At 56.9% G+C, this 25,468-nt stretch overlaps 1 protein-coding gene across 1 annotated transcript; it reads right to left on the bottom strand.

Annotated features, from left to right (window-relative positions):
* Positions 1-2,170: 2,170 nt before the first annotated feature.
* On the bottom strand, positions 2,171-25,468 carry FHAD1 (forkhead-associated (FHA) phosphopeptide binding domain 1). The gene is made up of 27 exons (XM_010577515.1): positions 25,373-25,468; positions 24,971-25,171; positions 22,803-22,962; positions 21,473-21,630; positions 21,024-21,254; positions 19,439-19,562; positions 18,469-18,599; positions 16,450-16,554; positions 15,951-16,058; positions 14,598-14,684; positions 14,072-14,224; positions 13,484-13,679; positions 13,077-13,159; positions 11,512-11,649; positions 10,506-10,613; positions 10,185-10,274; positions 9,721-9,946; positions 9,121-9,202; positions 8,591-8,706; positions 7,779-7,938; positions 7,332-7,440; positions 6,073-6,208; positions 5,844-5,874; positions 5,055-5,277; positions 4,576-4,671; positions 3,549-3,769; positions 2,171-2,546 (listed from the first exon to the last, which is right to left on the bottom strand). Exons 1-27 carry the CDS (start codon positions 25,466-25,468, stop codon positions 2,171-2,173), a joined length of 3,945 nt encoding a protein of 1,314 aa, XP_010575817.1.

Genomic DNA, 25,468 nt, shown 5'->3' on the forward strand with positions numbered 1-25,468 from the left:
GGCCAGCCTCGCAGGACAGCGTTCAACCCACGCAGGCACACGAGGTCACGCCTTGCCCCCAAAGAAGCCCAGGCCAGCCCTGGAAGAAGCCCACCACACATCCAGGGGGGGGAAAAACCAGGCCCCCCCATCCATAACCAGAGCCCTGCGGCACTGCCTGCACCAGAACTGAGGCATCGGGCCATCGCCTGGGGGCCCGGCAGCCTCCAGGCTGCTTTCAGACCTTTTGATCCTACTAAAAAAAAAAAAATTTTAAAAAAATTTAAAAAATTAAGTAACCCAACCCACCAACCAAAAACCCCACGGGGTTGCGCTCGCAGCCAAATTAGCCTCAATGGAAAAGATCTGCCGAGGACTCGGCCCAGGCTGCTCCGAGCAACGCAAAGGCAGAACCGGCTGCAGGGGCGGCACGTGCCGGAGCTCCCCGTTCCCTGCAGAGACCCCCCTCCCCAAAACACCGCTGCCCCCAGGGTCTGCCCTCGCCCTCACTACCAGCCATAGCGGCAACAGGACCACGTTCGATGGCAATAGCGGGCACGCAGGCGAGCCCAGGTCGCTGCCCCATCCCCACCGACCAGGACTCGGCTCTCGTCTCCCCAGGCTCCTTCTCACGCTGCTGCCATAACGTGCCAGCGCAGCCAACGCGGCTCCTCTTCTTCCCTTCCCATTACTGCGTGGCAGCTCACCGCGGCTCCGGTTGGCACCGCGCTCCAGCGTTCCTAGGGCGCTACGTTTCCAGTCGGCATCATGCCTTAGGCTCCAACTCCCCCATGACACCACGGGAACCGGAGGACACGGGACTCACAAGGGACAATTCCAGCCACGCAGGCTTCAGATGCTCAAAGCCACCGCGGCAGGGACAGGACAGAGCCCACGCAATCGACTTCACCCACATACTGTATACACCGGGCTGTATTCACGCACATACGCATATATCTATACACACACACGCATACACTGGGCTGTAGCTACGCAACCTCTTCTATTACCATACACCTCACCATGCGGTACAGGACACGCGCTGCAGAAAAATAAGGTCCTATGCATCGCGCAGTCAGGCCGGCGTGCCTGGGAGCTGTGGGGTACCAACAGGGGCTCCTCAGAACGCACCCGGTGCCTGTACCACGTCCGACGTTACGGAGTCCGCGGGGCGACGACCCGTTCCTACCGTGGACCTTTGCCTACCAAAGGCCCACGCGGTGCCTCTCCTACACGCTTCTCGTCGTGACAGCTTCTGCCGTGCTCTCTTTGGCCTTCAGCTTTCCCGAGCAGTGAGGCTTCTCGGCTCCAGGCTGCAGAACAGAGAGACATCGAACACCACGTTCATCCCTGCGAGCTCGGCAGGGCCTTCGCACCCCCTGCGGGACGTGCGTGACCTTCCCTTCTCCCTCGCCCCGGGATGTGGCCCGAGTCCATCGATACAGCTGCCTAGGCATGTATCACCCTCCAACTTGGGCGGTGGGGATGCTGCCCAGCCGAGCAGCCAGGCCCTGGGACGCCCAGACAGACGGCGACCTCCCACGTCCCTGACAGACGGAGCTGGCTGCTGCATAAAGCACAGGAGCCGGGTATCGCACGGAGCTCCCAGCTCTTTGCCCGGCGTCTGCCCCGCTACTGCTGCAGAAGGGCACAGCCACCCACGGTACCCGATGGCCAGAAAACCGCGCCAGGCCCGCCACACGTTCCCAACCGATTGCAAAAGCTAGGTAAGCGCATCAGACGGGGCTCGCGGCTTCTGCCGAGGCTCCGCGCTGGGCTGCTTCGCCTTTCTGGCTGCAGCAAGCACGCCGCAGAGGCACCCCATGCGAGAGAAGCGTCCCCAGAGCCGACGACGCTCTTGCAACTTTCAGCCCACCGATGCGCCAGGGGTCTCGCCCCACAACCCTCGCTCTTCGTTTACCAAACGCCTCCTGAGTGGTCATCTCAGAGAGAGCAAAATCAGGTGTGTCTGCCCAGGCAAAGGGAGACGTTTCCTGCGGCGGCCGACAGCTCGCTCGCTCCTCCTCGCCTCCACCGCGTGCGACCAAGCGGCCGGAGGGCATCATGCCTTCCCAACCCTGCCGTCTGGAGAACGGCACAGCCTGGAGGCTCCTTCGCCTTGTCCTCTGCAAGCCTCTGGATAACACCAGGAGTCACCATCCTTCTGCTTGCAGGACTTGCCTCAGGCATCTTACTGACAGCTGAGCGTCCAGGCTGTGCCGTGCATCCCCGCTGCCTTCCGACATCGTCGGGGCAGACGCAGCTCGAAGCGCCTTGCTGACCTCCAAGGTGCCTGCTGACCACCACAACCTGCCTTCGAATGCTCGGGGCATGAGGACCTTTGGCTCCTGGGGCTCCAGCTGTCCTCGTGGACTTTGCTCGCCCGCTCCCATGTGCTCACCTTGCGCAGTTTGGCCGCTCGCAGCCGCCTCTTCTCCTGGTTCAGCTGGAGCTGCGTCCTCTCCAGAGCCTCTTTCAGCAGAGCATTCTCTTCTGCCTCCCTGGCGGCTTCGTCTTCTAGTTTGGACATCTCCTCCTGGCACCTTCGCAGGGATGCTTGGCTCAGCCTGTGCAAAATGGGGGGGAGGGCGGGCTGGGGGAGTGGTGTGTGATGGTGGTGGTGGGGTGTCTGTCACCCATGTTGACCCCCCAGCCCCCAGCTGGGCTCTGCCTGGGAGAGACGCCTTTCGAGCAAGACCATAACGCACTTGCATCCCTCCTAGGACCCCCCACACCACGGGGTGACACTGAAGGGCATCAGAGCAGCTAACACCTCGTGAAGACCTGCACGTGTTTTAGCAAGTGTTTTCCCTGCTCCGATTCCTTACAACCTGGAAAAACCCCTCTCCTTCCACCTTTGCCAAGACCAAGGTGCCACCTCTTCAAGGCTTCCCCCCCCTCCCTCCCCACCTGATGGCTGCGATCCCTTCTGTTTGGCGTACGAGCTCACCAAGGAAGTCTGGGTGGCTGTGTCGGCACTGCTGCCTCGCAGATGGCTATCAGACCTCTTGCCTATTTTGAAAACATTGGTGCGTTTGCACCAGCCCAGAAATATCTTTCTACACTGCTTTTTCCGGCGCTGCGGGCCAAGCGACTTCTGCATTTGTGTGGCGAGCAGCAGCGGGGCTCGCACAAGCGTGCCCACGGGTGCCTCCCGGCTCCCTAACACGTAAGTTTGTGCGGCAGCTCGTGGAGCGGGAGGTGGCACCTTCCATCTGGATGGCCTTTCCCATTGGCTCCCACAGTCCCTCCAACCCAGCCGATGCCACTGTCATCCCAGGGCCCGGCCACCCCGGACGAGGGAGGCTGCCAAGGTTTTCCCGACTCTGACACTGCTCAACCGCGGAAGACCCTGCAACGAACCGTTGCAGAGACCCAAGAGGCCGTTTCTGGGTTGCTCCTAACACTTCCTTTTTATACGGTGGCCACACCGTGATTGCGCACAGGCAGGCGTATGGCCTGGGACGGGGCTGCACCCCGCCTTTCCCCAAGTTCCCCGTCACTTTGCATCCCAGGAGTTGGTCTCGCTCGGACCCATGGCTGGTAATGGCCACCTTGCCCTTCGGTACCTGAGCTGCTCCATGCTGGCCTCGTAATCTTTCAGCATCTCTTCTTTTCTCTCCAGGCGACTCTTGAGGTTCCTGATCTGATTGTACAGCAGCTCCAGGTCCTTCCGCCTCTGCAGTCCCGCTTTTTCCCTCTCCTCCTGAGGCAGGTGCTTCAGAGACTGCATTCCTGACAGCTCCTTCACCTTCATCAGGCTTCCCAGAGCACCAATTACGTCAAGGTACTGTGGCAAGAACAGGGAATGCATTATTTACTAGGCCTGCCAACTCCTCCGCCACATAACATCCCACCGCTCAGCCATCTGCTTCCATTCTGCTCTGCTAAGGAGAGGAAAACATCACAAGAAAACTGCTGCCTTCCCCTTTGTTTAATTTCCATGCGTGCTTTCCCTGGGCGAGCTTTTCTGAGCGCTCCTGACAATACGGCCAGCTGTGGCTCATCCGTGCCTTTGGTCTGTGTGCTCGGAGGCACTCGGAGAGGTGCCACACCGCACCGGCGCACACCCGAGCTCCAGACCGGACCCTGTCACACCTGGCATTCCGTTGCCAGCCGCACGACTCTTTGGGGTCGGATTTTTGACTTTTTCAAGATGACCCGTTTTCCCTGCCGGACAGTTTTCTGCCCTTGTCAGGGAGGAGACCCACTTTCTCAACCTACCCGCTGCGCTACCAAGACACCTCCTCTGGCAGCCACCTCCATCGCTCCCCGCAGCCTCTCTCACATCATTTAGCAGGCGTGGGAGCGGGCGAAGGTCTCTGTCCTCACCAACCCGACCTCTCCACGAGGATCAGCCCCTGACTGCCCGAGGGAATGCCCCCAAAGACCTTAGGTGGGAAGAGGAGGAGGCACCCTGTCGCACATTCTGGGGTCCCGAGACCTCCCGGCAGATGCCCAGCACGCCCCGCATCCTGCTATACCCATGTTCCTGCAGAGCCTGGACACCAATTGCTTCCTTCTGAAATGCGCTTGAAAACAATCTACCCTCTATGAGGGCCAGGTACCGTTGTAACATGTCTACCGCTGACGTACCATCTTCTCGCCGAGGTCCGTCGTGTCGGCCATCTCTGAGCTCGCCACCCCATCAGTGGTCCCATGCGAGCCCCCGTTAGGAACCCAGCCGGGAATCTGCACAGACAGGGAAAGACCAACGGAGCCCACACACTGCCTGGCTTTGGGTCGAGCTGCCTCGAGCCTCCCTTCTGCCACATGGGAAAACCGCTCTGGCAATGCCGCGCTCCAAAACCTGCCACCCCGCTCAGCCTGCGGCGGCCCTGAGCAGCGCTACGCCAATGGTGCCGGATAATATGCTGCTCCTGACAGGAGCTGCCGCCATCTCCATGAGCACTGCCTTCCATTAGGCTGCATCTTACAGACCGTCAGATTTTACATCTCCCCCTCTGCCCCCCTGCCTTCTTATTCGGCACGCCCACGAGCCTAATTCTCCCTGCTGCAGGGAATTCTTTTGCAACAGAGCCACAATCACCACCAACCACAAGCTGCCTTCTTACCTTGCTGGCCTTCCATTTCGTTCCCGTCGCGGGTGCAGGTTCCTTCTCAAGAACTGTTTTCTGGACTATTTTCTCAGGTAAGTCTTTCAGCAGGACCGCCAGCGTCTCCGAACCCTTCTTCGTGGCAGCTGGAGGCACACACATCCCCACCGAGTTGCGCCGCCCTCCATGCGACGTGCTGTGCCTTCGTACCTCCGCCACTTGGAGGTTTGCCAAGTTTCCCCTTAGGGAGACCACGCACGGAGAGAAGCACAGGCTATGGAGCAAAGCCTGCACCAGCCTTCCCTGCAGACATCGTTATCCCAGCGTTTGGGCATCGCTTCCCCTACCTAAGTAGGATGCAAACCTGTCGTTCAGGTGGCCGTTCAGACATCGCGCCACAAACTGCTACCCTACTTGTAGCTTCTCACGGAGATGGCGCTGCTTTTCCCTACTGCTCTCGCTACAGGGCTATACCCGATGGACAGGGACCAAAAGAATGAGTTAGGGCAAGTGGAAGACTCTCACAACCTACAGTACTTGCAAGGCTCGGCAAGACCGCAACAGCCAAGGCTCGGTTCCTGGAGGCAACCGCTGCTCTCTCTCGCCTTGAGGAGAGCGGCACCCGAGCATGGGGAGCGATCGTGCGCGGAGCCGGGTGCCTGCTCGCTCCTGGCTCCGACTGCATGGCAGCTACCGCTGCAAAACCCTTCGCCAGCCGCCTCTCCTTGCTGACTCCTGCAAGTGCTACCTCTTCACATGTATACGCTTGATGCCTGCCAAGCACCTTTCTAAAGCCTATAGCCGCACCGCACGTTCTTCAGAGAGGTTTGCCTGTCACCTGCGCGCATTAATGAGCACACACGGGAGAGCCGACTTGGTGAGGGAAAAGCCCGAGCCCCATGGCGAGCAAAGAGCCTGAGCCCGTGGCACAGCCCATCACGCCTTCCCTGGTGTTACATGCTCCACCGGCGCAGACCCCGGGGTCTGCCAGAGCCAAATGGACGCAGCTTCCCTTTACAAGGACGGCCACGCTTACCTGAGGACTGCCCCTTCTCCAGCATCTTTATTCTCTCCCGGAGCTCGGCCAAGCCTTCTTTTTGGCGCCGGATCGTTTCCTCGTGCCTGAGGCCTCGGCATTTCGCGCCGAGGTCGGCCAAGTCCCACGCCGGTTCCTGGAAGAAGCAGCCGGTCTGGTTCTCGCCCAGACTGCACCTGGCTCAACACGAGCTCAGCTTAAACCTGCCTTAAACACAGCCTCGCTGCCAGACCCCGGTCACTTGGTGTGCGCCGAGAGCAAAGCCCATGGAGCATCTCACCCTACACCCTCCCCGTGGATTTGTGGGGTAGAAGAGCAGCATCAGAGACCCGTTTCATGCTCCACCGCGCCAGCAACAGCCCCGTGAGGCCGTAAGCCCCGCAAACGCTCCAGAGAGCCGGGAGAGGGACGGTGCGCGGCTCTGAACGGCCACGTCCCCCTCTCGTGCTCGGTGCTGCCGCGGAGCACTTACCATCTTCTGCGCACAAATACCGCTATGCTTTATGGCCTGCGTTTGTACATGACCTCACGTTTATACATGCACCTCCAGCGCCCTGCGCTCCCCCTCCGTCGCTACAGGACGGGCGATACCTCCCGCTCGTCAGCTGGCTGTGAGTCACCGCTCGCCCCCCACACATCCAGCCTCGCGCGCCGGCACGCTGTCTGCCACCGCTGCGGTACAGGACGTACGATTTCTACAGTCCCTCCATCTGCTGCTGCAACCAGCTTTGAGTTCTTCCCATTTCTAGCGCCAGGGAAGTCAGGCGGGGGATTTGGCAAGGGAGGAAAAAAAAGCACTTTTCTTCCTGTCCTGTGCAACAAGCTCCCCCTGCTTCTGCACGTTCGACCCTGTAACTGCTTTTGTGTCACCAGTACAGCCAGCAAGGTTGGGAAGAGGAAGGAACACTTGCAGATCTTTCCGCTGCTCTACCCTCTAATTGGCAATTACCGCAGCCATTAGCACACGCAACACTTTACGATTCCAAAGTGTGGTACAAACATCAGCTCGTTAGCCAGCAGCGATGCCTGCGCAGGAGCTCTGCCAGCACGGCTACCCCAGCTCGCTGGCAGCGCAGGCAGCAGCCCTCAGCTAGGAAAAAGGCAGCCGGTGATCCGGTGCTCCTGCCTTCAGCCAGCTCCAAAGCAGGCTCGAGGCTTGGCTGGCCACGGCCAGGTCACGCCACGAAGCCGAGAAGCACCGTGTGCGTGATTGATAATCTTGGCAGACCTGGAGCTCAGCGGCCTCTGTGCGGACTTACCCTCTGGAAGGCTTCGCCCGCTTGCACTGGCGTCCCAGGAGCATCCTCCGACTTTTCCGCCGTTTCTCTGCAGGCATCCTTCAGCTCCTGGCACTGGGCTCGGGCTTGCCTGCGCCAAGAGGCCAGACTGTTGTGAGACACCGTGACAGGTGAAGGCTGCCCAAACAGCTTGCAGACAGCAGCACCCTGGGCATCCACCGGTGACTACTGCAGCGTGGGTGGGAACATTCCCTTCATGACAAGTGACTTAGCTACACATCCACTGGCATGAGCTCCTCTAAACCCCCGTTTCAGTTTACACGGCGTTTCCACAGAGACAACGTGGCCGAGCTCAATTCTGATGCTCTCACATACGCCTTTTGCTGCCGGGGAGATACCTACCTGCCACCAGCTGCTGGGAATCTACAGAGCAGCTTTTGCAAAGCACCGGGTCAGGGCGGCACATACCTTAACTCTTCAGCTGCTGCTTTCAGGGCTCGATCCTTCTTCTCCACCAGGCTTGACATCCGGGAGAGCTTCTCTCTCAGCAGGTTCGCTTCCCGCTCTTGGCATTCCAGCCGGCTCACGTTCCGCTCCAGTTCCACCTTCTGCTCCTCGCTCAGCTCTCCTAGGCACACAACAGCTTCGTGGGTTTCTGGCCGTCTCAGCACCCAGACCCGGGGGAACGCACAGTTCTCGGTGAAACGATGCTCATGGATGCGTCCCCACTTCTCCCAGCGCGCCCTCGCGGGGGCTCTCAGCAACAACGGACCTTGTCCCCGCAGACCCTTGCCCTGCCCTTGACAGCAGCCCTCGGATCCTGGGCCGGGCCAGCAGACCTTGCTCTACTAAATCACAGTGCGAGGTCTGGCTCGCCTTCTGCCCACTCCGCTGGGTATTCCCATAAAGCCTCCCCCAAAGCACAACCATGCCCACTGAGGAGTCCCAGGCAATGCTCTCCCTGCCTACTGGCTTATGATCCCTTAAGCTCAAAGGAGCTCACCAGCGGGATTTGGAGAAAGATGGCCTCGGCTTTGTCCACCCGTTCTCCACCTGGTTACCCTTGCTCACCATCACCGCTATTGCTTAGCCAAGGACAGGGAAGAATTCACCCACCCAAAGGGAACGGACCGCCTGCTTTGCCCCGAGCAGGGCAACAGCATCGCTTTAGGATGGTGACATCTATTTCCCATTACCTGCGTGGGCCCACTAGTACCTACCCTTGCCAATGCTTGGAAGAGGGATGGTAAGATGGAAACCACGCAGCACGCGTCACCCACCTCTCATGTCCGACATCCTGGCTCTGGTTTCCGCTAGCTCTTTGGTTAGTCTGGCAATGACGGCCTCCTTGGACAGAAGCGTGCTCTGCGCCGCTGCCAGCTCCTCCCTCAGTTCCCTGAGAAAGATAATTGCCGATCTCACTGTTCATTTGAAAGGCTCATTTCACGGAGCCTGCGCACAACTTCCTGACCTGCATCTCACGATTAATACACGCACGTTACTTTTTTTAACCACCTTTCAGTCCCCTAGGTTCATGCCTGCGGCACTGGGACTTGCCAGCCCGGTCGCTCTTACCTGGAGCCGTCTGGACGGGACAGCACATCGCTCACATGCCGTTTGGCATTGCTTTGACACTATAAGCCCTTACGGGCATCTCAGCCTAGCAAAAAGACCCTCTTCACTGTCACAAATAAAAAAGGTCTGGGGACCAGTTGCAGTCAGCCCCTTGGTCTTCCTTAAGCTCTCCCAGTGATAAGTGCTCTTCTCCAAGCCCCTCTGAACAAGACCACCCTCAGCAAGCGCTGCTTACCTCAGACAACTGTGCGACCCTGCGGCAGGACAAACCTCCAGCCAAGCTCCTGCTGCTGGCTTGCGGCCATCACCCCGAAATCCTACAGGACACAACGACAAAGGCCAATTATTTCTTTGTAGTGCGTACCTGTTCAGCCTGCTTGCTTCCACTACATATATCCTTTCCTTCAAGACAGCTTTGCAGACCGAGGACCGTTTCTTGGGAAACCCGTGTCTCTTAGGGCCCATTTCCAACAGCGCATAGACAGTTCCTTACATCCTTCCTCCCTCAGGATCACTTATGTGCCTGGGCACAGCCCAAAGTGCTCCAGTCCCGTCACTTTAGAGGGCACAGAGCCCTTCTCCAGTGGGAAAGGCCTGTCTACGACCATGGCGCATGACCAACAGTCCCCAAAGTCACACGGCAACATACTGCAATTCCCTGGGAAATGGCTTCTTTGGGCACTCACGGACCTCGTCCTGCATGCAGGCAGACCTTAGACCAACATCTCACACAACACTTTCCATCGTGGCCAATGCACCATTCCATCTCTAGATCCATTTCACATTAACCACGAAGGTTCCTGGTACAGACTTGACCCACGCAACCCTCAGCTACCTTCCACTTTTTCCGCGAGCGCTGCATTTTCCTCCTCCAGCGTCTTCTGCTGCTGCTTGGCCTCCAGCAACCTGTCCTCTAAAGCCACAATTGTCAGAGAATGCTGCTTGCTTTGCTCTTTATATTCCACTATCGCTTCCTGCAGTTTCTGCCTCTCAAGCTCATTCTCCTCCTGAATGGCCTTGAGCCGTTCCTCTCCCGTGAGCACCCGCTGCTGTAATGCCACCTAGGAAACAAGACGTACGGTCTCTGTCGGAAGCGTTGCGCGTGTTTTCCTTCGGGCTCACGATCGGCATCATCTCTCCCGGCTAGCACTCAGAAGGACAGAGGGAAGGGATAGGTTTCAGGGAGTGGGGAGGCTGCAGTGCCCCGTCCCCTCATCAGCAGGGACCGGGAAAGCCACCTTCACCGAAACCGCATATACGCCGCGTCCTCTGCCTGCACACGAGGGTCGTTGGAACTACCTCTCGCGTCGCCGCTTCCTCCAGCTTGTGCACAGCTTCTCTCAGCTTGCAGTCTGCAACCTCCTGCTCCTTTGACTTCCTTGCTATTGCCTACATGAGGAAATTTGCATTATTTGAGAAGCCAATAAGCTTGCGGGAATCCACCTTTCTCTCTGCAGATACGCATCTATGTGTATTTGAGGGGAAACACACACCATACCCCCCTTGCCCCAGTCCACTGATGACCCCTGACCAAACAGAGCACCATGCTACAGAGCGCTTTCAGGGTGATTTATTCCAAGCATGAGCGGTTCCGCTGTACCTCCCGTGCGTGCCACTGACCTCGGTCATGCTTCTCAGCTGGCTCTCCAGGTCTCGGACCTTCTTCTGCTCTTCCGCCACAGCTTGCTTGCACTTCTCCTCCTCCTTGGCGACAGCGCTCTCCAGAGCCTGAGAATTGACAGCCCACGGTTTTGGTACAGAAAAAATCATCCTGTTTAGCAAAAGACCTCGGCTCCAACAAGGAAAGCAACCAGGAGGGTCACCGCTCTGGAGCAGGGGCGCATTACGGGAGAAAAGCTTGGAAGAACACGAGGTGACTCCATGCGGGGGGGATATGAGCACCTCGGTACAGCCGAGAGACTGAGGAGGAGCCGCTTAGCTGCTCCTTACCTGCCTCCTTCAAAAACGCAATGCCGGGCAACAACCGTTCCCGAAGCAACAGGCAGAGAAGTGCACTACAAACTGTCTTACAAGACCACCGCGCTATGCTGTCCCTGTCACAACATACAGACACGGCAAAACACCCATTCGCGCCTTGACTAACGCTACGCCCTGCACCAGCGCTGTCGACTCGATGACTCGGGCTTCCCTGGGACTGAGGGCGACCCGGTGAGAACCCGCTAGGCAGCCCCCCCTGCTCCACAGGGGATACACTTTTCCACCCAAAAGAGACCTCCAAGGAGTTCAGCATGGGGAAGGGTGAGAGCAAAAGGCTTGCAAGGAAGCCCACCTGCCCTTGCATTCCATTTACTACAGCCCATGCAATGTCTTACGAAGCTGGCATATCTGGATAACGCTCCTTGCTTTCTGCTTTCTCCCAGGGACTGACCGGCAGCAGCGTGTGCTGCCATTGCCCAGAGACATTTTCCAGTTCCACCGTGGATACTTTGGGGACGTAAAAATCACCCGCATCTATATAGGAGCATAGCCGATATCCAGGCTCTGAGGACTGCACCTAGGCAGTTCAGGGCTAGAGACTTCTTTCTCTTGCTAGGCAACACTATTATAGACACCTATTTTTCCTGCATAGCAGTTATTTTCCTAACAACCAACCATGCCACCATACCTCTTTGTTCTCCTCGTCCTTTTCCAATATCATTTGCTCGATTTTTATCTGTAGGTCTTGCTCGTGTTTCGCTTCCAGCTCCTTCACGTGCTCCCGCAGCAACGCTGCCTGCGACTCCTGGACCCTCTCTAATTGGGCCTATGGGGAAATGGCAGATACCAAGGTGTTAAAGGAAGCGTGTTGGCAGCAGGGCAAGAAACAAACATCCTGCGTACATTCACTCACAGACAATTCAAAAAGAGATATACCCTCCACCCTTGCCACATTAGGGGTACGGCAACTGACACACACCGACAGCGGGCTCCGACTTCTCCGTTCCCCTGCATTTACCGCAGACCCAGGGACCTCTGCAGCTGTACATTCCAAATTAGGGTCCCACACTGGCTCGCTTGGGACTACCGTCATGTTTACCGATAGAAAGATCCCCAAGCAACTCGCTTTCTGCACGTAGGCATTTCTGTACCTGTAGCAACTGATTCCTCTGTGCAGTTTCCTGACGGTTTTCCAACAAGCTCTCGAGAGCAGCCAACAGCCCTGCAAAAGCCAACCGAGTCTCGCTGTACGGGGGTGCTCGCACAGCCCACATATACCACCTGGAGCGTCCACGGGGCCCTGCGGATGCTGCTTGCCTCCTTGCAAAAACTCGCTTTGGCCACTGCTGACCCGCAGCCCTGGCCCTCACCCCCCTTGGGACTGGGGGTGGAGGGGAGGTGTCCCCCCCTTCATCCATAGGCAGCAGGGAGGAGAAGGGACCGCTGCTAACTTCCCACACGGTTGCCCCCCCGCGCTCATTGGGGTACCCAGAAAACCCACTTACCGTGGGTTTCCCTCCCTGGCTGGGGCAGTGGATGCACTGGTGTCAGCTGTTGGGGAAGGAGAGGCCAGTAGGCAACAGTTGTGCCTGGTGCCCAGAGACCCTCATGAGCCTGGAGACCCTCACTAGCCTCTTGCTACGGGATTCAGGATCAGCGATCCCCTCGGGAAAGGCTCCTAGGGCCAGCCGAGGGCTTCCCCTCCGCACTTAGCAGAAGCGAGGCACATTCCTGCCCCTGGGAGACTGCGGCTGTTTCCGAGACATCGCTGGAAGGGAGCTTGACTGCACACACAGCCCAGGTCCCCATTCCCGCCGGGAGACTGGTTTTCCTTGTCACGCATGGTCCCCCGATTTTGCTGCATCACCCCATCTTCTCTAAGCCCAACGTTTCTGCAAGAACCGAGGATGGCTTGTTGCTGCCCGACGCTCCTGGTGCCATAAGGACCACTCTGCTAACCATGACGGCCTCGCAGCTCCTCCTGTGCCCTCACCGACACCGCTCCACCCCGCGGCACGTCCTGCACCCCCACACAGCGCTGCTGTGACAGCGATGCTCTCCTTCCCACGCCGCCACCAGAGCCGTTACTCCTTGGCAGTGATGCTCCGCAACACGCGATGCTTTGACACAGACCCGTGCTTCTATAGCTGCTGCCTTTCCCACGCACTGTTCACCTAAGCTTATTTTCGGCAATTGCCCCTCCACTCCACATCAGAGGTGGCACCAGAAAGGGAAGGCAAAGTAACTCGTCACCTCGAGACAAGGGGTTCGGATCTCAGCCAGCACCGCTGCCGAGAAGCGTTTCCCATAGGCCACCAAGGCAAAACCCACTTTGACTGAATAACCATGACATCAGCACATCAGGTCCACCACGTGGAGACATCGCATCCCACAGATAACCCCCCGCTCCCTGCCCCCCCGAGTCCTACGGGTGGCACTGGCTACATGGCGTGACTGTGGCCGCAGAGGTAGGGAATAAGAGCACACACGCTGCCTGAGCCAGTTTCTCAGTTGCCCAAACTGCCCAAAATTTGCACCAGCATGGGCGCCTGGCATCCCCAAGCGGTGGCTCACGCTGGACTTTCTCCTCGACGGCTGGCTAGCTAGGACATCCCACCTGGAGCAGGTTTGTTCCCAGGGACACCCAGCGGCACACAGACCTTTGCCGGAGGCGCGCGGGTCCATCCCCACGCTGGCCAGGAGCCGCTCCGCGCCCTCCAGCCAGGACAAGGGGACGTGCACTATTTCCACCACTGCTGCCGCTATGGCTGAGATGGAGGGGTCCAGGCACGCTGCCTCCAGCCTCCCCAGCTCCCCTCGCAGGCTGTCGCTGCTGCAGGAGCTCCGCAGGCAAGCCTGGAAAAAATACAACCGGTGAACAAGCTAGCCTCCCCAGTCAACGGGCTTCTGCGACTTGGCCAGTAACACATCGTCTCTGAAAAAGTCCTGGGTACAACTGCGTGAACGCTTTAGTACGACACTTCACTTTGTGGGTCAATATCTTTGGTGGGGACAGCTCCGGGCAGGCCCAGGGGAGGGCACGCTTCTGCGATACCTCCTATTTCTTTCCAGCCAACACTTCTCTTTTTGGGGCCACGCTCACCTCTCACTGATCTGGAGAGCTGCACACTGGCTAGCGCCCAGACCCAAGCACATCTTTTCTTGGACCTATCGTCAGGCCAAAAAAATGCCCTCTGCTGCTCTTATCGACTGGCTGCCACTTAGTCATTGCTACTTAAAGGACTGACCTGGAGCTCCTCCAGGGATTTCCTGAACACCTCGATGTTGGCAGAAACCTCCTTTTCCTTCGAGAGCCTGGAGCTCAATTCCTCCTGCAGACACTTCTCTCTCTCTCGACTTTGTTGGTTCTCCTCGGAGATCTGCCTGACCTTCTCTATCACCTGGCAAAAGCATGCGAAGGAAGATGAGAATAAGGCACTGTATTAACATCGTTTTCCAGCTGAGGGACTGTAGATTGTCTCAGTGAGCAACAACTGAGACTTGCTGCAAACCAGTAGCCATGTCAGACTCCTGGGCAGCCTGTTGACTCCATCCAAGCTTTGGGGGACAAAAAGGATTGTGTCTCCTTCACATCACAGAGCGGTGCCATTAACCTGGGATAGCTACGGCACAACTCATGATCTGGAAAAGCTTGGATGCTACCAGCACTACCGCGCACGGAGCAGGCGCCGCGGCCATTCTGCTGCGGCCGACCTGAGCCACGCCAGGCTTTGGAGGCACCGAGCATCTCCGCGCGCTGGTATCCAAACTCACCTGCTGCTCCGTTACAGCTTTCCCTGCAACGCCCGCTGCTGCTGCTGGAGAACAGGCTCGCATCACTCGGGTTTTGAAGGACTCCAGCTACAGCAGAGATCGACGCAGGAAAACAAAAATCACTGATAATTGCCATCAGCTCTGCTGCTCTGCCCTACCCAACCCCACAGACACCAATGCACGGGACGTGCCGGTGCCTGCCCTCTCCGACACTGAGGCCCCGTGCACGCTCCTGCCCTCCCCTCAGGGCATCGCTTTAGCTCACGCACCTTCTTCACCGTGCAACTTGGCAAGGGTTCCCTGACACCCCTCCTCTGACCCTGCTGGCTCATGCCCCGACAGCAGCAAGGCGCTGCAGTTAATCACACTCGTTACTTTGCCCGCAAGGTGTAATCCTCGGTACCATGCGCAGGGGAGGCTGTCGACTCCCCGCCACCAAGGACAACGTGACTCCTGAACACCTCCTGCTGCCCTCCGACCGCTGCGGCAGGATTATGCCGATGGAGGACCGGTATAAATTGCAAAGCACGGACTGCCTGAGCCAGGTGGTTGCTCTATCCCACGCACCAGCAGGGATTTCCCATGGCTGACTCCTATTTCCTCCTGCAAAAGAGCTGGGGCAGGCTGGGGACAGCCGGGGATGCTGTCCCCAGCCTCTCTGCAGATGATGACAACCCTTCCCACCAAGGTTAGTGCTTTACACTTCTGTATCGCAGCTGCTGCTGGCTCCTCGTGGGGCTTCCGCAAATGGCTGGGCCTGTGCTAACCTACATGGCAGACCCAAACGTCTCCAGCTGCCTTTAAAAGCTTCAGGTCGCCCTTTGGCTCCGCTCCGCACAAAACCCAGGGTTATTTTCCAAACCTGCGATCAAACAACTCATAGCTTTTCCTGCCTCTCGTTGACTGGGCTTCCTAACAAATTCACGCTAGCAAAACGCTGCCTTGCAGCTTAATGGGGGAGCACGACCTTCTTGGGCAAAGCACGGCTTTATCCTGGTGATCTAGCATGATGCTGTTCTGCAAAGGGCCATCTCTGCCCGGAGTAGCATTACCTAGCCACGGAGGCGGCTTTGCATAGGTCCTGGGCAGCGTGACTATGATTACAGAGAGCATAGCGTGTTTCTGTATCCTATTAAACTCGCTGCACCTTCTACGACGCCTACACAAATCCTGTGGATAAGCCTATTACGCTGCACCCGACGACAAGTTAAGCCCCGTGCCAGGCTTTGGCGCTCAGGCTCCTGCGTTCCCTTTCCTGCGCTCCAGCACGATGTCCTTCCCCACGGGAAAACCCGTACTTGTGCCGCCTACGGCCCAGAAGGCAGGATACGCTCATCCCTGCCTCCTCCCTACCTGCTCCTTGGCCCGGCTCACGTCGGCTCTCAGCAGGCATTCCCTGCGCCCCATCTCCTGCAGCTGCAGAGCTCGCCTGGCACAGCCTTCCTTCAGCTCCTCCTCAGCCTGCAACCACGAGAGCATTTGCATATCAAAGCAGTACCCGAAAAATCGTGCCGTAAGCACTTCTACCCCAACTATCCATGCATCAGACAACTCTAAATATAGCTTCGAAATACCAGGAGACAGGCAGCAGTCCGTCCTTTTGCAGGGGTTGGCTCGGCAGCATCGGACCCTTAATGCTGCTTTTTGCCTGGGTTTGGTCCCCAAGACATCATCCGCCCTTGACTTTCTAACACACCGCTCGCACAGGGCGGTCTCCGCTGCACCAGTTACCTTCTTCCCTCGGGGTCCGTGGCAGAGTTCCGCAGGTTTTGACCCCCTGCCCGTACACCCCTGCTAGGCAGCCAAGGTACATGCCTGCCCTCCGCCGCATACCCCACAGCCTGACAGTTACCTTGGCTTTCTCGGCCAGCTGTTTTCGGATGCTCTCCTGCTCAGCGCAGTACTTCTGGACTTCCCCCTGCAGCCCCTCCAGGTCACGCTCCAGCTGCCTGATGCGCTGCAAGAGTCCCGGGATGGCAGAGGTCTCACCAGAAGCACTGGGCATCACCCAGTCCGTGGAGGACTTTAACCAATAAGCAATACATTTTCCCCATCTATCTCATTTCGTTTACCCGGGAATTTCCTTCTAGCCTATATTTATTGTGGTTAGATTGGCTTTCTAGTGGAATTTCAATCTTATTTCTGACAGCATTCTCCCGCATTGGAACGCAGTGTTACAATTTTCATAGGAGTTTACGCTTCTCTGGGTCATTATGCACATTAGGTGCCTTCCATTACAGAAGCCGGATTCAAAACAACTCTCCTAAAATGCCCCGTTATTTATTCTCTTGATGATGTATTCCTGCAGTCGCTGCTCTCCCGTGTACTCCATCACCCCAAATGACTTGAGACTCACGTTTCGGCACGCAGTTACTTCTCGCTCTCCGAGTTCATGCTTCAGTTCCTCTTTAATTCTAGAGCACTAAAATGAACGGCAACCAAGGAAAAATAACCATGAGGGCATGCAGATAGCGTCGTCTTTGCAGCAAATGTCAACACATACTCCAGTGCTGCAGCCCAGCTAAAGTGCTCAGATACCTAATGGGCACCCGGAGTGCCCATGACGGGGCCATCAAGGCACTGAGAGCATGAGAGCATCCACAACTGGAACCGCTCATATTAAAGCATCGCCTGGCTGAGTGAAGGACAAACACCCGCAGGGAGTACCCAAGAGAGGGAAATTCCTCTGCCCTTAGAAACAGTATAACAGGGACAGGGCGAAAGGCTGCAGGAAAACACAGGCTTCTTCAAAGCACCCACACTAAGCTGACCATGACAGTAACAGCCATTCCATCACTATATCGGACCGTGCTTTGCAGCTCCACGTTCCAGGGTATCGGTGTTTCAGAGACCGACCGTGTTCTGCCTGCCCCGAGCGGCCGGGTGCCTGTCCCGCGAGCCTGTGTGCGCCAGCTCCCGCCTCCCTCCAGGTCTTCCCGCATCCATGGAATGGGGCAAGCCGCAGAGGGATGCTCTGGGACGTGCTCTCTGCCTCGACATGAGCACTGTGGACCACCGAGTGCCACCAGGCACCCAGCAGGATGCTTCCCCGGGACACCCGGTCCCCCTCCCGCACAAAGCGGGGCTCGAGCGCTCGTACATATCCCCTTTCCACCGTTTAAAGGGCTGATCCTCGGTTAAAGGGCTGGTACTCAGCAAAGCAAGGCACGTCATTCACCTCCAGAGACCTGCTCAGGGAGGATGCTCGGCCAGGTACAGGCCGGCAGGCGCGGTGACCCCAGCCTGCACCCCAGGGGCCCCACACATCTTTGCTGCTACTTTAAAATCATGGTCAATCACTGAAATCTCCTGGAAGAGGGCTTATTCAGCCGGCCAACACGCAGCACCCACTGCTCTATCCTTATTATGCAGATGATGCAGCTCTGCCAGTTGAGGAGGGAGCTGCAAATACAGAGAAGCAACCTGCTGCACAGGCTGCTTTCTTTAAGGGAAAAACCAGGCTGGGCTGCAGGGAGCCACATGAAGCCGGGGTCTCCATGGCTCCTCGGGAGCATCTTGGCACAAGCGCTTTGTGCGTACAAACAGCTACTGTGCTCGCAGAAATCCAGGGCGCACAGCACCTGAATGCAGAACGAGGAGCGGGATTCAGCCGGGGAAGGCGACACGGCTCTGTGGGCATCGCACGGCACCGAGGCACCACCGCAGCCCCGTCCCAGCGGTACGGCTCCGCAACTTCTCTTTGCGTGCAGCCGGGACCCTCGCATTACAACCGCCCCGATAAACAGCCACACAAATACAGCTGCTACGCTCCTTAACAGAGAGGAGCACGACCCTTCTCATCCTAGTTTCCCACGCTAACCCGCCGTATGCGAGACCATAAATTACTGAGCCCCTTCTTAGGGATGTTAACCTTGGCAGAAACGACTGCTAGCTGATTGTCCTTTTCTCTGTTTTCCTTCTTCATTTTGTCAACATCTTCCTTGAGCTGCTGGATTTTCTGCTCCTTGCCAGCCACCTCCCTTTGCAGGCTGGTCACCAGACCTGGGAAAAACAGCTCCGGTGAGAGACTACCCAAGCACGTCCCTGCAAAAGCCCTCTAGCCGCTGAGCTGCCATCCTCCCTCTTTGGCAACCGTCGGCCTTGGAATGCGGATTCAGCTTTTGGCACGCCGTGCTGGCTGTTGCTCTGCGACAGCACCGCTAACAAAGTTCCTCAGGACCTGGCAGCACATGCTCCCCGGAGGATGAGCGGCTCCTACGGATGCGGTTTTGCTGCCTCGCTAGGTCAGATCCATGGCTCTATGGCCTCTTTTCCCTGCGAAGCACCGATACTGCTCCCTTATCCGGGGCAATGAAATCGAGCAGAACACTTCTGCTAATCTGAATGCATTACAAAGGCCAGTATTTTGTGCACATGCTGTGCTCCTCAGGCCCGATGAAGGCAGGGATAAAAGCCATTGGAAAAGGCTTGTGGTCTGAGGTGGCCCTTTGCAGCCAGGCGCAGCCCTGCCGCAGCTTGGGTGGGGGGCAGGTCTCCCCCCACGGGGTGCACGGCAGCCCGTTAAACAGCACCGCTTCCGAGCCGCTCGGATCCCACCCTGCAATCGGTGCTTGAGGCTTTTTTCCCCCTACCAAAGTTCTCCATCCCATCACTCCCTGCCTTCGGTCCCCACATTGTCCCTCACTCCAGGGGCACTCGTCACGTCAGACGCTGCCGGCAACTCCCGCAGAGCTTCAGGACACAGAAACAGAGGTCAGACGATTTCTACCAGCCGCTACAAATCGTTTGTTGCGTGGAAGGTTTTGCCAACGCTCGCTCGTGATCAAGAGCCGGTCCCAAACTGCTTTGTGCCCCTACACGGAGCTCCGGGGATACGATACCTGCAGCCAAAGCGTGGTCCCTCTTCAACTTCTCGCTTTCTTTCCGCAGCCTTCCAATCTCCAGGTCTCTTTCGGAGAGGGAATGGCTGAAAACCTGGCTCGAGCCTTTCTGCAGGTGGCTGATCTGCAAAACACAGATTCACCCATGTTCCTGGCCAGATCACTTACTAACTCTATTACAGTCCCCTTCGGAGAGGGAAATCTAGCGCTTCAAGGTCATGGTCTGATGGGGTTCCTCTTTGGCACTTTTGACTAACTCTTAGCAGTCACTGCTTCTGACAGGATCACCTTACATTCGTTTTGGCCGTTCACGCTGAAATCCTAGACAATATATGACTCCTATATAATATAAAATGCACAGAGAAGCGCTGCCTCCTGCTGCATGCCATGCTGGGAATCCACGGCTGGGGCTGGGTGACACTGCTAACGTGGCAGCAGGCAGAAACGCCTGCCGATTTATCACCTGCTCAGGGCATACATATTTATTGCTCACAAATGCAGATCCAGAGCCGCTAATAACTCATGTTCGCATTTCCGCTGCAAAGACACTTTTTACGGTCCCTGCAGGAAACCAGGAGTGGGGAATAGCCTGCGCTATCCACTTCAGCTCACATCGCCGCGCAGAAAGCGCAAACACGCTTCCCACAGCTCAAGCGACCAGTTTCACGAAGCAATTAACCGGAGGGTATAAAAGAGCGAATCCGCCGGTGGAGGAGGCTTTTGTCAGAGAAAGGAAAGCTGCCGGGAAGACAGGCGCCGCACATCGTCTCATCTCGGCGCAGGAACAGCAGTGATGCTGACAGCACCCAAAACGAAACTGCCTTTTCTCCACCGGGAACCTGCTTATCAAAAGCTCCTCTCCATGACAGATGGGCGGGACGAGCACAAAGCATTTCACCACCTCCCTCAGAACCAGTACGATATGGGAGGGCAGGATGCGGCCGGAGGGGCCGGCAGAGATGCCCGGCTGCTGACCTACGTGTCTCACCTTGCACCAACAACTTGGATTGACCCTTTTCCCATGCTGGAGATAGGATGACTCCGTGTCACTGTCTCTCCAAGACATTTTCTGAGGCCTCGTAAAGCAGGGGGGTGCAAGCTAATAACATATCCCTGGGGAAGACAACTACAAGCCCTCTCTTCTCTACCCAGCCACCTATTTTCACCAGGACGCCAAGGGGCTGCGCTGCCTTTGGGACGGGTATTCCTCCTGCAAACACGACCACGCAGTCCGCTCCTGGGGCGAGGGGGGAGCAAGGGGTCCGGCTGTCCGGCCCGAGGTGGTCGTGTGTGCCTCTCCCCGACCGAAGGCTGCTTAAGCTTCTCTTTTCCTTCCCTCTGCAGCATTACAGATCCTACTGCATACAGGGGAAATTTATTTACCAGCGTCTTCAGGGGAAACTTCCCTGGAAAGTAAGGAAAATGTGCAAACCAAAACAACTGGAAGAAAACACCGCCCTGTCCCTTGTTTCCCTTGGTTTCAGACGCGTGGCCTGCTCCTCCTAAAACCTGCGTGTTACACTAAAAATACATCTGTATCAGGGAGATATTTTCCCTGCTCGGTGGCTGGTGAAGCAGCCGGTACCTGTTCCCTCAAGGCTTTGATCTCCTCCGTTTTGGCTCCAAGCTCTCGGTCAAAGGTGAGCAGCTTCTGGGTCAGCTCTACCTCATTCCTCGCCGCTGCCCGAGCCAGGGTCTTTGCCATCGCTGCAATCTCATCCTGCAGATCTCTTATGGCTGCGTCTTTCTGCTTTGATTCTGTTTCCAAACCAGAGAGGCGACCGATTTCCTTCTCCAGACATAGAAGCTTTTCACCCTGCGGGCAGATATATGGGTGCCATCAGTCACTCTCCAGCTACGGAGATGCCGGGCTGCCCGCTCCAGGGGGTACCAACCCGGGGCCATCGACTGCGTGGACGCGCTCCCCCCGACTTCCCACGTCCCACCGTGCCCCCAGCCATCCCCGTCCCCGGGAGCAGACCCCTTTGGTGACAGCCCCCCCAGCCTGCTGGGACGCGCGGTCACGCACCCAACCGTCTGGCAGGATTTGCCCGCTCTGCCCAGGAGTGGGACGGGGATGACGTTCCTCACGCCTTCCCCCAGCATCACCTTCTCCTGCGGGAGGAAATCCGTGTCGTGAGTCCCCGGGGAAGGGGCTGCCCTCGCACCGTCGCCCGAGATGCCGGTCGAGACTGGAAGAAAGCAAACGCGACAGCGGCAAATGTCAGCACGAGAACCGCTTGCAGGCAGCGGTAACCCTTCCTGCGGCATCCCTCTCGCTTGTCTCCAAACTACGCTAAGGCAGCGGCTACTTTACAGTCCACAAGCTCGGTTCGCAACCGGAAAAGAAACCCACGATTTGGCACTAAAAAGACGCTTACCGGTGCAAACAGTCTGCACAACAGAGAGAGCTAATACACCTCTGGGAACCAAGAGAGCCTCGAAGGCAGCAGAGGCACAGCAGAGACAGGCTCCTCTGATTTTTCAGCATTGCCCAGCCCCACAGAAAGAATCTATGCTTCTCTGGCTTCCCACATGCAAATAGCAGTGCTCGCTGCGATTAGTGCGTGCGGATCCTTTTGGCTCTATTTCCCCAAAATCAGATGAGTACGTGCTAACCTGGAGTGTGTGCTTCCCTCCCTTTACCTTCCCTGCAATTTCAAATTGTGCCCGTCCACATGTCTTTATGCGATGCTGCTGGGACTGCACGCTACTGCCTCTGCTCTGGAGCACCAGCTGAACTTTGGCACTTCACTATTGACTTACAACTCCTCAAACAACCCAACCCCAGACTGGGAAAACAACCCGATCGTGTATCAGGCCATAACAAGTTATATTCATGGCAAGGGTCTCGTTCTCCCGCTGTGTTATTCTCCCAAACCCCTGCCTCTGCTCCACTGCTATCGCACACTGTATTTTCAGAAGCGTATCAGCTACAAACCTAGTTTAAAGTTCCGGCACTCAAGGCAGCCGGTAACCGTGCTTCAAAGGAGGAAAAAAACATCCCTTCAAACAGCAGATGGGAATAGGTGCCTGTGTCACCGGTGCAGATAAAGTTAGTCATCGCCCTTCCCCACCACACACAAGGAAAAACGAAGAGAAAACACCCCTCTCAGCTACAAGGGCAAGTGCATTCCCCTTTGTACGTCACAGCCCGTTTCTTTATTGACCCAAATGCCACCGAGGACAACACACGGTCTCCCATTAGCTCCACCGGACCAGGACTCGCAGCCAGTTGCTGGCAACGCTCGTCCCTTAGCTCGTATCGAACTGCCTCTCCTCGGATCGACTCCACTCAACGCTAAGTTGCTCAGAGAGGACGCCAGGCTACGAACCACCAGGTCGGGTCGGCATCGAGGAGTACCTGGCCTCCCCGCGGAGGTCCCTCTGAAAGCGTCCGGCGAGACGGCGGTGGCCACGCTCCTAGCCCTGGCACTCACGGGTCGCTTCCGCAGCGGCGGATGGGGCACGCGGCCGGCTGCTCCGGGAGCCCAGCTGCCGGGAGAGCTGGGGGGCTGCTGCCACTGCAGCAAGGGGAGGTGGGGAGGAGATGGAGGAGCTGAGGGTTTGGACTCCGCAACCAGCTGCGGCGGCCCGGTCCACGCTGTGCGACGCTTCACGGGGGGATAGGACATCTGCGGTGGAAAAAGACCACATCGGCAAGAGCGTAGGAAGGTTTTTAGCCCCCAATGCACGTGCGTTATGTCGTGCAAAACCCAGGCACAGATCTGAGCGGATGCAGCGTTTCAGTCCTTTCCCATTTCCATTGCCCAAGTTATCAGATTTCAGTCGGGAAGCCCAAATATTTTGCTGGAATGGAAAGAAATTTTGGGGGCTTCCTGCTTTGCGAGCTCTTCCCTCTCTCTCTAGTTTTGACCACCCTAATTCTGCACACTGTGCAGAATTCATGCCTCTCCTGGCTCACGCAAAAGCAGTCCTACCCTGTCACCACACTGAACCAAAGCCTCTCACTGCATTCCTGGCTTGCCATCGCATTTATCGGACCTTACGTGGGGCCTGTCAGACATGTAATTGGGACACTATCTGCTATTCTCCTTATGAGCAGAGCTTTCCGGTAAGGTAGAGACAAGCCACCATTAAGGTCTCGTACGTCACCTTACGTGTAGCCCTCAATTACAAGGACTGAACTAAACATCTGCCAACGTGGCTTCGGACCCAGCCGGGCTGCAGACGTCCAACAGCCGGCTGTTATCCTGGCATCTTTCTGCAACAGAGCCAAAGACCCCAGCACATGCTCCCCACTACTCCAGCACCTTGTCTTCTCCCAGAGCACACCTAGGCCTTGTCACTTTTGCTAATGATGCTACCCTGGGTGCTTGCTCGCGGCTGGATTCCACCATAGCATTACGCCGTCCGTTTCGGGGCCCGTGCCCCGAAGCGCTGCAGGGATGTGACTCCTAGCTGGGTGTTGCTCCTCTTTACAACATGTTCCTTTAATACTACTGAAAATGAGAGAGACCTCCCTATATTAGACACCACAAACACTTCACAGGGCACAACGCAGAGGTGATTTACTCTCTGCAGTCAGCAGGGTCATGCTTCAAAGCTATTCCACCAAAGGAGGATCACAGAGCCTAGAGCCATGAAGAAGCGCCCGCAGGGCTTCCTCTGCGTCACGGTGAAAAACTGCTTTTCTGGATGCATCCTACACATACGCTTTTGGAAATTAAAAAGCTCACTGCTCCAGCAGGAACTAGCTTTACCTAACCAGCACTGGCACCCCAGCTGCTCTGGCTTCATCACGCAGCTGAGCATTTTTTAAATTTCTCTTGGGCAACACTTTCGGGATGCCTTTGGATCCAGCAGGTCAGCTTGCTGCACCGGGGTTCTTGCCAAATACCTCCAAACCCAGTGTCTGGGTGCACAAACTGGCTGACTGCAATTCAGTTTTATTCATACATGGGCATTGCTAAACCAGGTTCTGTGACTCCTGCTACCAGGCACGTGACACACACAGAGTTCTTTGGGTCTCGTGTCTCAGTATTTATTTTCTTGGATTCCCCAAGAGCCAAAATAATACTGGAACTTATCGATCCTTAAGTGTTTTATAACCCAAAGGCTCAACAACCTCCACAGACATCCCTAAACAGTTCTTTTCCTGGAGACAGGAGACTACCACTACGTTCAACCACCTTCTTCCCCAGTTTCCAGCTGCTTTGGCTTTCTCTCGCACTCCAAAGGCAGCTGCAATGCCCTGGCCATGCAGAACCCCTCGGTATCTCCAGCTACACACACCACTGCCAAGCAAAGCACCGGTCAGGGCTGCACCTTTGAGCTTGCTCTAGGTTTGATCCAAACCCCAACTTCTCTGTTAGTAAGTAGCTTTTGAGGAAATGTAAAAAGCAAAGAGAGAAAAAGGACATTTTCCAGACCTTCGCTCACATCCTGCGCTTTTCCTTACCGACTGCCCAAGGATCACCCAGATGAGCCTGGGAGCCTGCTCCTGCTCCCAGGATCTTCCCTGGGCACCAGCACCCCAACCTTACCTGGGCACCAGCACCCCAACCTTACCTGGGCAGCCCCATCCACCACCAGCTCGAAGGATGCTCCCCCAAAGTGCAGGATATCCCCCGGACTCACTCTGACGGCCGCGTTTTGGACCTGGCAGCCATTGACGAAGGTGCCGTGGGGGGAGTTGAAGTCCTGTAGGATGAAGCTGTTGTCCGAGGCAGCAAATTCAAGGGCTGCGTGATGATCAGCTACACCTGCGGACTGGCAGCAGGCAATCAACAAGCAAGCAGGGAAACCTGCTGGAAAGCAGCTCAGGTTTTGTTACTGATTTGCCAAGCCCCCCTCTCCTTGCTGTACGTCTCAACACAAGCAAGCCCTATGCTTTGCACGGAGGATCCCCGTGCATCCTACTCCATCCAAACCACCATCCGTTTTTACGACGATCGGCTTCCTCGCCCCTACCTGCAGGACGATGTCGGATGCTTCGTGCCTGCCTATTGTCGTGGTGTGCCGTTTCAGCTGAAAACACCCCTCCGAACTCTTCAAAAAGGCTCGCAT

This window comes from Haliaeetus leucocephalus, unplaced genomic scaffold (genome assembly GCF_000737465.1).
Source record: "Haliaeetus leucocephalus isolate CR32 unplaced genomic scaffold, Haliaeetus_leucocephalus-4.0 Scaffold556, whole genome shotgun sequence".
Classification (NCBI taxonomy): domain Eukaryota; kingdom Metazoa; phylum Chordata; class Aves; order Accipitriformes; family Accipitridae; genus Haliaeetus; species Haliaeetus leucocephalus.

What these genes read in the sequence shown, in the direction of transcription:
- FHAD1 (XM_010577515.1), bottom strand. Translation starts at nt 25,468, where the DNA reads ATGCGAGCCTTTTTGAAGAGTTCGGAGGGGTGTTTTCAGCTGAAACGG. An exon ending in CATCCGACATCGTCCTGCAG is followed by an intron (nt 25,172 to 25,372) that starts GTAGGGGCGAGG and finishes GCCTGCTGCCAG; the next exon opens with TCCGCAGGTGTAGCTGATCA. An exon ending in AGCTGAGAAGCATGACCGAG is followed by an intron (nt 10,275 to 10,505) that starts GTCAGTGGCACG and finishes TTCCTCATGTAG; the next exon opens with GCAATAGCAAGGAAGTCAAA.